Source organism: Notechis scutatus, chromosome 1 (genome assembly GCF_049901735.1).
Source record: "Notechis scutatus isolate UNSWTSFEM ecotype Mainland chromosome 1, rNotScu1.2, whole genome shotgun sequence".
Taxonomy (NCBI): domain Eukaryota; kingdom Metazoa; phylum Chordata; class Lepidosauria; order Squamata; family Elapidae; genus Notechis; species Notechis scutatus.
Genome location: NC_142009.1, coordinates 30,018,106 through 30,033,675, shown reverse-complemented (window position 1 = coordinate 30,033,675; position 15,570 = coordinate 30,018,106). Strand labels below are relative to the sequence as shown.

At 38.7% G+C, this 15,570-nt stretch overlaps 1 protein-coding gene across 8 annotated transcripts in view; it reads right to left on the bottom strand.

Moving 5' to 3' along the window:
- Window positions 1–892: 892 nt before the first annotated feature.
- HMBOX1 (homeobox containing 1) overlaps window positions 893–15,570 on the bottom strand; it is a 125,767-nt gene continuing 111,089 nt past the window's right edge. For 2 of the 8 annotated variants that reach the window (XM_087960279.1, XM_026671502.2), the window contains exons 7-11: window positions 13,376–13,458; window positions 12,492–12,587; window positions 9,272–9,363; window positions 8,941–9,042; window positions 893–1,434 (exon numbers count right to left, since the gene is read on the bottom strand). In XM_087960279.1, coding sequence (XP_087816405.1) covers window positions 1,297–1,434; window positions 8,941–9,042; window positions 9,272–9,363; window positions 12,492–12,587; window positions 13,376–13,458 — 511 coding nt within the window. In that variant the 3' untranslated portion in view covers window positions 893–1,296. Of the gene's footprint in view, window positions 1,435–8,940; window positions 9,043–9,271; window positions 9,367–12,491; window positions 12,588–13,375; window positions 13,459–15,570 lie in introns of all 8 variants that reach the window. The other 6 variants (XM_026671500.2, XM_087960269.1, XM_026671503.2 and 3 more) reach the window with 6 other exon arrangements.

Sequence of the window (15,570 nt, the reverse complement as noted above, 5' to 3'; positions counted from 1 at the left end):
CCCTAGAGTGCACCATACTTTGGAGACAAGGGGTTGAAAGGAAGTAAACAATTACCAACTGTTCAATCCAAGTTATCTTCAAGTTCTGATTACAGGCTGAACTGGAAAGCTACTTCACATGTTTCATCACAGAATGTGTGTCTGTGTGTTCACGCACATGCATGTGTGCGTGTGTAACGATAACTTATCCACTTCCATCAATGCTCATCCTTATCTTTGTATATAAATCATGTCTTTTCCAAGAGTAGGTATTCTTCATGGGGGTGTCTGAGAGTATAATTGTATCTTATGTGGGTTTAAATGTTAATGAACTCGGTGGGGCTCATTTGTGACTGAACTGATAAAAGAATTGTGAATGATCCAATCACACTTACATCATTCCTTAGGCCCCATCAGCCTTAGTGACCACTTATTGGAAGGAACACAACCACAGTGGGTCTCATTCAGAGACATATAAGAGAGATTCTTCTATAGATGGAAACTTTGGCCTAACTGGGAAAACTTAAGAATTGAGGGGGGAAATGCTTTGTTCCTCCCATAACACAACTTGCAAAGAAAAGAGGAAGGTTATGTTGATCACGTCAGCAGCAAACATCAATCAAAACAAGCTGGTGGACTTTCCCCTTCTCCTTCCCAACCAGCCAGGACCTTTGGAAAACAGTACAAATCCTATGGAAAAGCAGTAAGGATTATATTGCTGCCCTGCTAAGAGAGGCCCAGCTTATTGGCACCTGGTAACAAGACGTTTACAACAGATCTGAGCTTCATCATAATCCCGTTCTCTGTCCACACTCTCAACCCATTTTCCTTTAAACCACTGAATCTCCATTGTCTCCTTTTGGTTTTGTAACAAAAACAAGAGGAAATAAAAAAAAATGTTAACACCCGGAAGTCTGAAGGATAATCCAAGTTTGTATTGTTGTTTTTCTACAGATTTAGCCTAAGGCTTGGAATCGAGGGCTGCCTACGACACCTGGAAGCACGTTCATGGAATGCTAAAGACAGAGCAGCAAAGGTTTTTATCTAGCTGAGGGGGGAGCAGTGGGAGAGGGAGGTCAGTCGGCTTGGTTAATTATCTGACTGGGAGTTAATACTGAGAGTTTATACGCAGAGTCAGAGGGCACCATGCCATCTTCACAGGACAAGACCCTAAACGGCAAACTTGACGTACAAGAGACTGCAAAGTTATATTGTAAAGAAGGACACATATTAGGGACCAGGAAAAAGGCTGCTAAGGTGCTACGTCTAAAACTAAGTTACTTTCTCATCTGGGAGCCCTCCCCCTCCATCGCGTCATCAGTCATCATCCAGGGCCTCTGTTTTGATCTCGCTGGTTCCTTGCCGGGCCAACGCCAGAATGGTGTGATTTACCGCTGCCATCTCCACGGCTAGTGAGATAGGGTCTTGGTGGTCGCTATGGCTAGTGTTGTCATCCTACATGAGCGGAGAAGGAGAAAGGAATGAGGAGGGAGGGAGAGGAACAAGTCTCATTAGCATCTTCAACAATCATTTCATCCAGTTTTAAAATATGTCTTATAAACAGTCCAATGTTTTCATTCAACGGGCTGGAAAAATGGGGATAAAGGGATTTATTTCAAAAGAACATATCACATGCTGAACAGGCATTGGCTGAAGGGAAAATGGGAAGGAGGAGAGAGGGAATTTGGAGAAAACCTCATAGTGGACAGATGAAAATGAAAAAGGAAAGGTGCCCAAAGCAGCTTCCAAGCCTCAAGTTATTATTAGGAGGCATAAACCAACCTACTAACCACCTGGAGAAAACCTATGGAAATAGGCCCTTGTCCTATATTTGGCCCTTGTCCTATATTTGCAAACAGAAACCTATACTTGAAAATGGGGCAATGATATGAAAACTAACTGTGCCATTTCCACAATTCAAATAATAGGGATGGCCATCAATGTTAGTTGACCTCATAATAACAATTTTTGTTTGGGTGTCTGTTAAAGTTGAAAAGTGACAGAAGAGTCAGGGAATAGGTGAGATGATTTGAAGTGGGCACCTGGAAACAGATTCTACAAGAACTCCAAATCTGTATAAATGTAGAAGCACAACCTTATTCCATCACTAACCTATTGTACCAACTGAAATGTAGAGATGCATTTTAGAGAAGTGTCTATTAGACAAGTAAATATGACTATATATTTATAGAAATTCATTGACTAATGGGGGCTTTTTCAATCAGAGAAAGACCTAGCAGCAGAAGTTTTCTGTTTATGTCCCAAAGGTGCTTTTTCAAGAGGCAACTGGGCTTTCTTGGTTTTTCTTTGCAGATATTTTGCTTCTCATCCAAGAAGCTTCTGACTGGATGGTTAGGAATGGAAGGATTTATACTCCTTGCAGACAGCTGTATAACTCCTTCCATTCCCCACCATCCAGTCAGAGCTGAAAAAGTTTTTTGGATGAGAAGCAAAATGTCTTCAAAGAAAAACCAGAAAGTCCAGTTGCCTCTTGAAAAAAGCACCTTTGGGACCACCATGACCTGGATGACTAAGAATCTCCATAGATATATCTATTTTTGTGTTTGTATATGAGGCAGAGGGAAAAAATAGGGAGGGCAAAAGGATCTAACAAACTAGTACATGTACTGTTGGCTGCTCCTATACAATTGTTATTACTTAACAGTCCAAACTCTTTCACTAGATTTTATAAAGCTCCAGAAAACAACTTCCACTTGCAATCCCTTCTATTTCACCCCACTCCTCATTTCTCTTGCCTTTTGTTAACCTGCAACAAACATTACAAGAGAAAAGAGGAAGAAATAATTAGAATTCTTTCTTTCTGAGTAGAATTTCTAGATATTCTTTTTTATTTTATTCCAGATTGTTGCTACCTAACTCTAGGATGCTACCCAACATAGGATATTTACAAATCGAATCAAAATAAAATTAAGAAGATATGGGGAATTATCTTTTATTGTTTCTCAAGAAGACAATAGGAATAAGCTATGTACCTTGTTATACCTGTATACCTTGGAGGCTATAGTGAATCTCTCTTTTTGTTAAAAAAAATTACTGACAAGTCAAATCCTAATTTTGTTACCAAGCATAGGCTCAAGTGATGACCTGTTTTGTAATACATAAGCCTAAGTAAAAAGAAGATACAAAAGTTATTTTCTTACAGATTTAAATAACCTCTTTTTCCAAACCAGACACTATCCAGATAAATGAGCTAGGAACGAATGCTGCAGTGGAAAGTTATGGGACTGGTAGCCCAACTTTGTTGGAAGCAGAGGGATTTGAATTACGCTGAGAAGCAGATGGCACTTATGGTTGGGGGGTGGCGTTTGCACAGACCCATCTTTTGTACCAGTGATGGCCATTCTGGGACCAAGAAGCCTTGCGCATAGTCAGTTATGCCCTGGTCACTTCCTTGTTGAATTACTACAACATAGTTTTTATATAGGGCTGCCTTTGAAGACCATTTGGAAACTGTAACTGGTCCAGAATGTGGCAATGTAGAGAGTTCTGGGCACCCTATGGTGTGCTGGTGGTAAACTGCGCCATAGAGCAGGCACCACAACTGAAAAAGACACGACTTCTGAGTCCTATAAGACAAAAGGGTCTAGAACAGGCCTGTCAAACTGGCAGCTATATAGACACTTCCTGGTTGGACTATGACATTGTGCTCTATCCTTGAAAAGTATTTGGAAGCTTGAACTAGTTCAGGATGTAGCGGCACACACAGTGTTGAGTGCAATGAGGTTACAAGGTAGACAGACTGAGCAACTAATGCCACGTAGATCAATACTTCTTTCACTATAATAGCTGTTGTAACAGAATTTTGCAAGTCTGAATGTGCTTCCCCCTCCCTTTCTTTATCTCTGTGTGCATGACAGGCTTGCCTGAGATGTTTTCTCAAATTGCTTTCTTGACCCAGACTCAGGTACCTGTTATCTGATTGTTCCTTCATAGTGGGAGAGAGAATGACTGGCCTAAAGTCACCCGGCTGGTTTTCATGGCTAAATCAGGACTTGAACTCACAGTCTCCAGCTTTCTAGCCTGCTGCCTTAACTACTAGACCAAACTGCCCATTGTTCTTTGCCCTTCCTTGCCCCCAAACTCTTTGATATATCGTATTATAACCATTTCCACACAAATCTTTTGATTACTCTTCCTTGGGTTCCCTCAGTTCAGTTTCATGCTAATTCATCACTTTATTTTTTAATTCCATTCATTCTGCTGGAAACCTTTTTGTGGCTCTCTTTCTCTCTGCCAACATAATTCTTTACTTCCATCAAAATCACATTTTCTCTGCCTTTTTAATCTAAACTGTTTCTTCCTCTCGTTGATTACATTCTTTGCAGCTATCTGTTTTCCACTACACACACAGTACACCAGTTTTCTCTCATCTTCATTTTGGCAGCAATGTTTCCTTAGATAATACAAGGTGTAGAAAGAAGGGAAAAAAGGATATTCTTTAAGCTGACCCATGTGGTATTCATCCATTAAAATCAATTATGCCACTTGATCAGCATGGCTCCAGATGCCCATGGAATAACACCTGCACCTCCAATTTCCTACTTAAATCTTTTGGAACTCCCTATGCAATATGAAATGAAATTCCTTGGAGTGCTGATTCTTTGAAAATAGGAGAGCAATATACTGTATATCCTCCAGCCGCAGGCAGGCTTTTTAATTTTGCAAATGATTTCTAAATCTATTGAATAGTTTGCCACTGAAATTTGATTGTAGATTTTACTGCAAAACTGGGTAGCAAATGTTAACACTAGTACAAACTTAGGAGTTTATATTTATTATCTTTAAAGGGTGTGTTGTAAAACAATTTATTTTAAACAATTATGTTTTCTCTCAGCTCCACACATTTTCTTAGAGACAGTTTCCACAGAAGTAAAACGTGCTTCTTCGCCCTCACAAAGTTGCCTGTCCTAATTCAAACAATGTAAATTTTAGACACTTTTCCAACCATGATTCTATTATTATAAAATTATAATTAATGTATAAATAATATTTTAATAAATATTTAAGGAAGCATCTTCTAGTTTAAAAAATCTATGATTCCTTCCTCACATTTGTAGTAGACAAGTATATATGAAGGCACAAGAGCCCAGTGGCATAATAAATGTAACATTAAAAAAAAAAACCCTGTATGAAACTCTTGATAATTAACTGCTGTAAGCAAGTGTTGCAGGGGTGGGATGCAAATATTTTTACTACCGGTTCTGTGGGCATGGCTAGGTGGGTGTGGCCATGTGACTGGGTGGGCGTGGCTTTTTTTGGTGCAGCACACCCACCCACCCCCACGCTCTGGGTTTTTTTGCCTCCTGGGCCTCAGGGAAGCCTCCTGGGCGAGGCGTTTTTGCTCCCAGAAGAGAATAAAATCTGGACAGAAAAACTGAACAGTACAGCACATGTTCAACAGCAAATGGCTTGACTTAATTAATATATTTTAAGAATGCATATATAGTCTTAAAGGCTAATGAGCCCACGAAGACAATACTTTAAAATGATTATAAAACAAACTCTCAAACCATATTCGACAATACTGTTCAAAATAAATTACTGAAGAGCATTTTTGATTAAAAAAATGAATGTAATCTATAACCCAGGTGTCATCTTAAATAAATTAAGAAAAACCATATAAGGCAGCTGCTCCCATGTCTTAATTCTCTTTAAAACACAGCAAGAGAGTAAAATTAATTTTCCACATCATCATGAAAGACTTTCTATAGCTTGTTGGTTAAAATGGCACCCTCTAAGGCAGGGGTGTCCAACCTTGGCAACTTTAAGACTTGTGGACTTCAACTCCCAGAATTCCTCAGCTGGCTGAGGAATTCTGGGAGTTGAAGTCCACAAGTCTTAAAGTTGCCAAGGTTGGACACCCCTGCTCTAAGGCGTGTTTTCCTTCTGAACAGCTTGGCTTAGTGTAGGAAGGAAGAAGTCCACTGTGTGGAAGGTCTACCTGCAGCTTATGGGCAGGCATCTTTCAGAGGTCTTAAAGTGCCATGGCCCTCTTTCATCTCCACTGTCATTCTTTCCCAATGTCATATTCATTGTATTAAAATATATCCACCTGGCTTCTCAACATATGATGACTCACAGAGTTAACTCATGCCTAAATGACAAATCATAGGGCTTTTTCATAGCTACTGCCAAACCAACTGTTAAAAGAACCTTATTATCAGCAATAATGATGTAATGGATGGAGAGAAGTATATTAGATACCTGCAACTTTTACCAGAAATCCTGGATTTACTTGTATTGGGAGGGAAATACATTTAAACCTTTTCCTCCACAGACTGCTACTCTGATTCTGAATATGTGTGCTAATACCACGGCTGAAATGTTGACTCACCTATGCTTTAAAATACCTTGAACTGGAGCCAGAAATTCAACTGGTATAGAAGAAATGTTACGTGTTTTGATCATTTTGCCTCAAATAATATGCTGTACCAGCTGAAATTTCTAAATGGTCTCTTCAAACCTGAGCATAATTAGATTCTGTGATCATTGTTGTCTTCTCTATTTTGAACCTAAGAAAGCTGAAATCTGAGAAATCTAAACAGACCAGTGCTTAATTATGTTGATTTAAAAACCGGGGTGGGATGACAAGTAGGTGTGATAGTTTGAAAAGGTTTATATGTGCTCTCTCCAATACAGAATCGAAAGGTTAAGAAGTAGTCATTACTTCTGCTCAGATTTATAGAATATTATCTCCCATTATACCATTCCAAAAACCTCAAGAAAAGAACATGATTTTAGTTGAAAAAAACTGACCCTAATTCATCCATCTATCCTCCCACCTGTCTCATATTTTTCTTTCTGTTAAATTGCTACAAGCAAATATTTGATAGAATTTAACCACTGATATTCCCCATCTTCATGTGGGCTCTGCCTCTCTTGTTCAATCCAATGAGAGAACATTGAAGACAGTTCTATGTTCTATCCAACAATCTATTTACCAGAAGGATTTGTAATTTTAATCTGCATGTGTCTGGTTAAATGAGGAGGGAAAAATGCTTCCTCATCTTGATCAAGACTAACTAACAACAGAAATGTCGTCATCACGTTACTAGAACCAGAATGAATTACTAGACAGTGTAACATGAGCTCCTGAAGGAACCATAAAAAAAATGTGGAAGCTCAATGAAACAATTGATTTCTGCTTGTAGTCTTAATTAGATTTACACAAAGGGTACAGAAACAGTTGGATATGGCCTTACCAACCAATTGAACTTATATCCTGCTACAAACTATAAATCCAGAACTAGAACATTCTCAGCCAATGGCTGCTCAGTATTTGTCATAGTTAACAAGATTAAAGTTCTGTCAATCTGTTTAGCTGAGTGAGAGCTTGACTACAGAAAAATTACAAAGAAGCTGGATTATAATAGTTGACTAATTTATTCCTATCTGTCTTCATTACATATTCAGGTTAAAGGCTAATATTTTATCTGTTTTTATTTTCCATATTCCCACTAAAACATTCAAAAAAGTATGATTCATGTACAAAATATATTATTTCCATTAAAAACACAACTGATCACAATAATACCATCTGATGCAACCTAATTAATGCAGGAACCACAAAGCTAGTAGATTCTCAACAATGGAGGAAGACCAATGGGATTATCACAACTCTGAATAATTGGCCCCATCGTCCAATTGTTCTATTTGTCTTAATGATCAGCCAAGATCTACATGTGTCTATCTCAAATATGAAATGTAGTTGAAGCGTCTCTTCTGTAAGAGAGCTTCTTTTTCTATTAATATCCTCTTATTTTCCTCTTTAGCAATCAGTTTCCTTTCAAAATTAAAAAGAAAAGTACTTAATTTCATTTCTTATATTTATATTACCAAAATGTACCTAAGAGTAGTTTTAAAAATAAGAGCATAAGCTAACAGAAAGTATGGGGGAAAGAGGGGGAAAAGAAACATAACAAAATATGAAGACTAGATGATAGCTATGGCCTATCAAGATGCACAGGCCCTAGAGCTCTGAGGCAGAACACCTCTTTTCCATGCCAAAGGTGCCAAGTTCATGCCTTAGCATTTCCTGAAATAGTTCGGGGAAACTCCAATAAGTGAGATATAGAAAAATCATTGTAAACCAGTACTTCAACAACACTGTGCTAGATGGACCAGTGGTGAAAGGCACTTCCTATGTTCCTAAGAATAAAAGCATTTTTTTAAAAATAGTATTCTCAAGAGCAGGGACAAATTATGAAGAAAGCTTTACCCTGCCTTAAAAAGGTAAACACGGTGGCACCAGGAGGTTAGATGGAATATTCTTGGTTGGAATTGAGCTGCCGTATTATCAATTTACATCAATGCATTCAATTTTGGGAAGAGGAGCATGCAGCTATGCATTCATTGCACTGTGTGGGGGGGGAGGGGGGGAGAGAGTAAAACGTGTAGATTTTTATGGTTATAAGCAGGGCTGTGTGTTCCACATCAAATGTGTGATTCAGAAAATGTACATTTGAACTTAAGCAAGTGGATATGCTTTTATTTGGCATGAATCATTAACTATTTTCTTTCCAAAATTGAATTGTAATTTTTTTTTTGCAAGGAGTACACAGTGGATATGACATGGACATCAAGGTTACATAAACAATGACATCAGAAGCCAGAATATAATAATTGTTAGAAAAGGAAAGAGGATTCATCAAATTGGATGAGAGATGCTTGCTTCATCCGGCTGTTCCTCATACTTCATGGGCTGTTCAGGGAACAGCATCACTAAATTGACCATGTGCAGTTATGCATATGCCCTCAGTCCAGAATGGTGAGGACAAAAAGGATGGATTCCAAAAGGATTTCTGGGGATGCACACAGCTCTGGTTACAGGGGCACAGGAGAGAAACAGACACGGTGTTTACTATGCATGGTGGTGCAGATTGGGGGAATTCATCATGCCCCTGCATTTGGCAAATATGTGTGAACAGAGCGTCAACTTGCTTGTTTTGAGCAGATCCTCCTGTCTTCTTCTAACTTCTCTGCTTCTCTGCCTCCCTCTGTACATCTTCCCTCCTCCTCCCCATTGCGTACTTGCCAAGACTCCTGTTGTATGACAATAAATCCATGTGGGTGAAGGCTGGTCCATGGGGAGGGGGGAGGAATGCTGTGTTTTTCTGCCTTCCCCCATTGCACAGCAGGATAAAAGGCCACATAATCTTAGGCGGCTGAAGACCCCACCGCTCCACATTCCGCCCCCAAACCCAGAGGAGGAAGAGCAGCCTACAGGGGGACTCTCCATATTGGAGCCCCCTGACTTAGCTGACATACTTACCTGCTCTGAATAGTCATTTCCGTCTACGTCGTCACTGTTGGAGTGGCCTCCGGGGCTTTGTACATCTATCCCATGACTCTCCAGGATTGCTGCTTCTTCGAAAAAAGCAAATTGATCCCTGAATTATCTGCTGGAGGGTTACCAATAAGGATGAAGATGAAAAACCAGAATCTTCACAAGTGGGGCATCTTGTTTCTTGTAAGAACCTCAAAGAAATACTCAGAACTATGTTGTTGTTTTTTAGTTTCAATTCAGCTATGAGAAGAAAAAAAATCTGCAAGCCAAATTCTGCCAAAGGTTTACTCAATTTGCAGAATTTCTGATGCAGGCTTGGATAATTTCTAATTTTACATAATTTCCTGTGGTCTTACAAGTACTGGGGGAGAGGCAACTGTCTTTTACAGGATACTGAAATATCTTTCATGACTGCCTCTTTAAATTTAGAGTATTCAAGCAAATGCTATTTATGGATTCATAAGGACTGGAAACTTTCCCTCTAAATCAAAATAGCAATTCTCAACAGCTGCATTCTGCAACTGGCATCGTGGTTTGGGTTATCTTCCTGCACCCCTGTAGAATCAGGTTGCACACATGGAACTCATCCTACCAAATAGGCTTGCATTTAGGACCCTTCTCAAGAAAGGGACAAAATGCACATTTGATTAATGAAACCATAATCAAAGGAATAAAGCAACACCTCTCTTTCTCTCTCTCTTATCTTCTATGTAATGACTGTGACTATCCCTTTTCTACAGTTTAAATTCTGGCTTGATGGTTCTTACAATAAACCCACACCCTAAGTGAAGTCCCCTTTTCATCTTCATTTCAATATGGTGCAAGCCCCTTTTGTGCATGTTGTTGCACTGTTAAAAAAAAGGAAACTTAATTTGGTTGGAGGAGTATAAATGCCAATTTAAAAGAAAAAAAAAATCAGTTTCTATCCAGGGTCATCCGCCTTTGAAAATATTTTATAACCCCAACTGGATCTCTAGCTGGCACCAACCCCTTGACTGCAGAGCTTGCAATTCTTGTCCCTTGCAATAGAAACATTCCAGGTTGCAACTCACAAGTTATACGAAGATAGCAAGATGCTTCATTATTTTTTATGAGATTGCAAAGCATCTTAGATTCATGCAACTTTTTTGGTCTGCTATCCATATCGGTGTTTGGCTTTCTCATGCTAAGGGACAAAATCTGCCAGCTTCCTTCTGGTGTGGTTCCCCCCCCACAGGCACCATCTTGCTATCTCATCCTAAGGAAGTATAAGAACATAAGAAGTTCCCTGCATGGATCAGCTCAAAGGTCCATCTAGTTCAGCATTCTAGTTCCAACAATGGCCAGCAATGGCCTCCAGGAAGTCCACAAGCAGGACTTAAAAGGCACAGCTTTTCTCTGGTGGTTGTAATCTTTAGCAACTGGCATTTTGAAATACATTGCATCTAAAACTGCAGGTTCCAAATCACCATCCCAGAAAACAGCCAATTAAAAACTCCTCTGCTCCATCGTTTGGTTTCATGCCCTATAAAAAATAATTTAATTGTGGGGTAACCACCTTATTGTGTAAAACTGTCAAAAGTTTGCTTTTTCTTGTTTGTTTTCTCTTGAATCTGCTATCAGTCAATTTCAATGGAAGAACCTGAACTCTTAAATTATTTAAAAAGTTCAGAAAACTGGGGGAAGATTTATACTTGAGGTTTTTCTCCGAAAGGATACACAAATTAAAAATTCAAAGCAAAAAGAAATTAATTTATGTAATTAATTGCACATTTATATGTTAAATATTTTATATGATAGATAGGCACAATTTAAAGCTCCTTTTCTTCGTAATATGTTAGAAAACTGTAATGTGTTATTTACTATTCTATATCCAAAGCATTTCAAACTCTGGAAAGTACTGGATACCTGTATTATTTATCAGTATACAAGAAATGCTAATTAAAGTGAGGACGTTTCTTTAAATATTTATTTTCTCTAGCAAAATGTTAGGTGCTGTATGGTATTATATTTGTGACTGTGGTGAGATGATAAAGAGGGAGAAGGATGCGAAGGAAAACTAAATTGGGGGACAGAGATGGGAACATGCCTCTGTTTATGGCATCAGAAGGGCTTAATCAGAAGACACATTAGTCTGTGGCCGAGAGTGATCAGCTGTAAGAGACATACCCACAGGGACCTCAGCAAACAATTATGCAAAGCTTTCTTCCTGCCCAGCTGTTGTTGCAGTCATCGCTCCCTAGTTTAAACTTTTTTTTTTTTAACCAGCAACAGCAACTCAAAATAGGCACGTGGCTGCTTCACAGGCACAGGGTTATCACTAATCCTTCCTCAGTCCAATTTTACCAATTCGCTAAATATCTGCAGGGAATAACCGTTAAGGTGGGAGGAACAAAAATGCTGCTACTCCTGTCAGCCAACTCTATGTGTAGAGATATATAATGGGGAGTATCCATTGCTCACCTGCTTCTGTTCCATTTGCATGGAACAAGAAGCTACAGCCAAGGCATGAAAACATAAACCAGAGTTTCAGATCATAGTTATGTGGAACTTTTTAGTTACTCCTGGGCTAGAACAGATTTGGACAGCAGGCTGAGACAAGCTTTATAAAGATATATGTGTCATACAAACTTGTTCAATAACTTGAACAGCCTCTGCTTCACTTTGAGGATATTGGGAGAGATAAGGCAGATTTTAAAAAAATAATCCAACTGCAAGGAAAGGTTTTCACAGCAAATTGTTGGTCCCAAGCAATGTGGTACATTGTAGAACATTTTGAGGTATGTTTTAAGGTTCATATATAGCACTTACTATTCTATTGGGCCTTATTGCCAATTTAAGTACAAATTCATTACTGTATGGCCTAAAATTCCCAGGTAATCACAGTGATAGACTAAATATATTTCATCCGTTGATCTTTTCATCAGAGCAAGTGCAGAGAAGTTTCCAACAAAACTGGTCATCTCTAGGCTTTCTTGAAATGCATGATGAAATTCCCTGACCTAAGGGACTTAAGGATGCTATCATACACATATACCAATGCTTTTTGACAACATGTTAACATTGATGAACTGTTCAGTAACAACAAAGGAAGAGAGAAAATTTGTTTTGACCATGTTGTCAAGCTTTTACTTTAAAAATATTATCAAGGCTGTTTTCCTGTTAAGAAAAGTCAATCATGTTCCATCTTTCTTCAGCAATTCTTCAAGGCTGTCTGATACATTACCAATATTGGCTCGCCTCTTGATTTCCTTCCTTCTATTGGCAAACCAATTGTACACTTTGAGGGAGGTAACTCGCTCCAGATCTGATAGCTTCTTTCCTGTGCAAAATAAAAAAAAAAAGAAACCCTGTTGGTTATACTTGCTTTTAGAGGCTCCAGGACAGGATTTAGAATAGAGTAGAATAGAGTATCAAAGTTGGAAGGGACCTTGGAAGAGGTTATTTTCTAAATAAAAATAAAATAAAAAATAAAACCCAAACCTAAAAACCCTTTTAATAGTTTTTTTGAGACATGAGGGCTACAAAGTGAGTATAACCACATCACACATGGAAGAGTACCTAGGACTGAGGAAGACGGGGATTTTAGGGCTTAAATTAGTCTACTAGTGTTTCCCATCAAATCCAATAAACAGCAGCATCTCCGAGATCCTCCAAAAAGGAACTTCGGACCGCAGATTGCTCAGCTTACCTTATCTTCACAACCACATGCAGCATTTAAATCCCACCCTACTTTTTGTCCTTCTGAAGCACCCTTTGACTATACTGTTGGGTATTACTCAGTGCAACTGCCCAAAAAATATATCCTGCCCTTTTGAAGGTAGAAACAGATGAACACTATAGCATAAGAACAAGAAAGTTAACACTATTAATTGAGCACTTTTTGTTTTTTAATTAAAAAATGGCTTGACATACTTTGAGCTTCATAGTTCTCTTTCAAAAAGGCTTTTCTGTTTTGAAACACTCCTCAAAACCTGATGGTCTCTCCCCCCCCCCAGATAGCAAATCTCTTATTTTTTAAAAAGAGAGGGGAGGGGAAGGGAGAGGAGGGGAGAGGGGAGGAGATGAGAGGAGAGAGCCACATATCCCCTTTTTGGCTTCCTTGTGTACCTGGCTTTTGAATAACTGCATTACAGGCATTTGCAATTTCTTCTCTCTTGGCCTCATCAGGATATTGATTCTCATTGAAGTAGCTACAGAAACAAAGAATGTATTCATCTTAGAAATCCCATTTCTTGTACCCACACAAAGCAAAGACAACAAGCTCAAGACACAAATCTTTAAGAAACCCTGTACAGAAGAAAAACATCACCAATGTTGAATGTATGAAAGACACTTGTAGGCTGTGAAGAATAATGTTCTTCAGTGCTTCGGATTTGAAGCAGGGGGAAAATGCCCATCTAACACCTGTCAGCAACTCCTTAAAGCAGCTGCCTCTTTTTCTGCAATCATTGCAGAGTAATCCCAGGAAGAGAAACCTTTGTCTTAAAGAGTTGCCAATGCTTTTTCTCTTTTGAATCAGAAGAGCTGCACAACCAGAGTGCCTATGAGCCAATGGTCAGAGTTCAAGTCAGAGGTAGGCAACCAGAAGCACTTCAGGTTCTTTAAAAGGTTTTCCTCCTGATAATAGATATGTAACAGGATTAAGAAAACTGTCACCATTAAGCATGATTTATATCCAGGCTTATAAAGAGATTTACACATTATGAATTAACATTACTTGAAAATGTTACTAGCAAAATGTGATAACAGCCATCACATTCATCATTCACAAATGCATAAATATCCAGGTGAGGAAGAAGATAAAAATGTGTCTCCAGCAGCTAAAATATGTGCTAACATATAACTGACCACTTAACAGGTAGGCTGGTGAGATTTATTAAATATTACTTAGAGGTTCTGGTGTATTAATTTTTTGGGCATGGAGCCCAGTAAACTCCTAAACTGTATTATCAGAACACAATTTGTCCAGCTTCAAGACCAAGTTAGGGACATAGGCTGCTTTCTACCTTCTGGGATATTTCAACCCATTTCTGGATTATATTTGTTGAATTTATATTCTACCTTTTTACTTAAAATACAAAGTCCAGTTTCAAAACACTGATAATGCACCATTAAAAACATATCAATAAAACCCTTGCCCACCCATTTAAAGCCCACTAAGGAGGCTTTCTAGATGAACCATCAAAAACTTGTCCCAATAAAATCATTTTTGACCTGCTAGTGGAAGAATAATTGCTTGTCTGAATTATCCTGGCAGGGAAAGTTTTCTTTTTGTTGTTTAAAATGATCCCTCCTCTTATCTTCTTGAAGATTTAAAGAAAAACAGGCAGAATTCTAATTCGACTTCTCACTGAGAAATATTTATTTATCAAATTTTGACCCCACCCATCTCACAATCCAAGTGACACTTGGCGGTTTATAAATTTAAAAAACGTGCCTTCCAGTAAATTCAAAACTGCTGGCATAACTAATAAGCATTAGATTGCTATTAATATTTTTAAAATGTGCATATTTTATTATCTAATCCAAGAAACCTGGCTAGAAGTTTGGATCAGCAAGGACAAGTCCCAGAAAAATTCAGTCCCATCTACATGTTGCTTTTTCAACCTCTCCGTCCTCTTGGCCCAATGCCCTCCAGCCTCCTCAGCTATTTTGGATGATCCCTTGGGTGTCTTTTTAGTCACCCTCATTAACTAGTGCCATATTTTTCAGACTGGGAGAACTGCTATAGGGAGAAAGAGTTGCCTCCAGCTACCCTGATCCAGAGAGTTAGGTGTCTGGCTAATGCCTCGACTGGCTTTGCTACTGCTTATGCCACTGAGCCCAGGAAATTTTTTTTGGGTGGGTGGGGTGGGGGGGTAGAGAAGAGCAGGGTAGAATGAAGGGAAGTGAAATAGACAACAGATGAAGGCAGCCAGAACTTCTAGTTCATAAAACATATGTTTTTCATTATGGGTGCTTAAAAATAGAAGCCAAATATTAACATAGATGCACAGGAGTCCTACAGCTCCCAGTACAAATAACAGACATGGGTTGTTAAGGAAAGTCAGTTAATTAATGGCTACGGAAAGTATCTTTTTTTCTCCTATTATTATTACCTGAGAGAATGGAGAATCATTTCAAAAAACAAAGAACACAGGATGGAAAGAAGAAAATAAAACCACTATAGCCCAGTTTTGAGATTGGCTCTTGTCTCCATGTTTCTTTTGTGATTTATGGGATAGACGTTTGAGAACTCTCCTTTTGTGTTCCCCAGTCTTCTCTTGGGGGCCTGCTTATCCCCTTCCGTTGGCCACCTAATA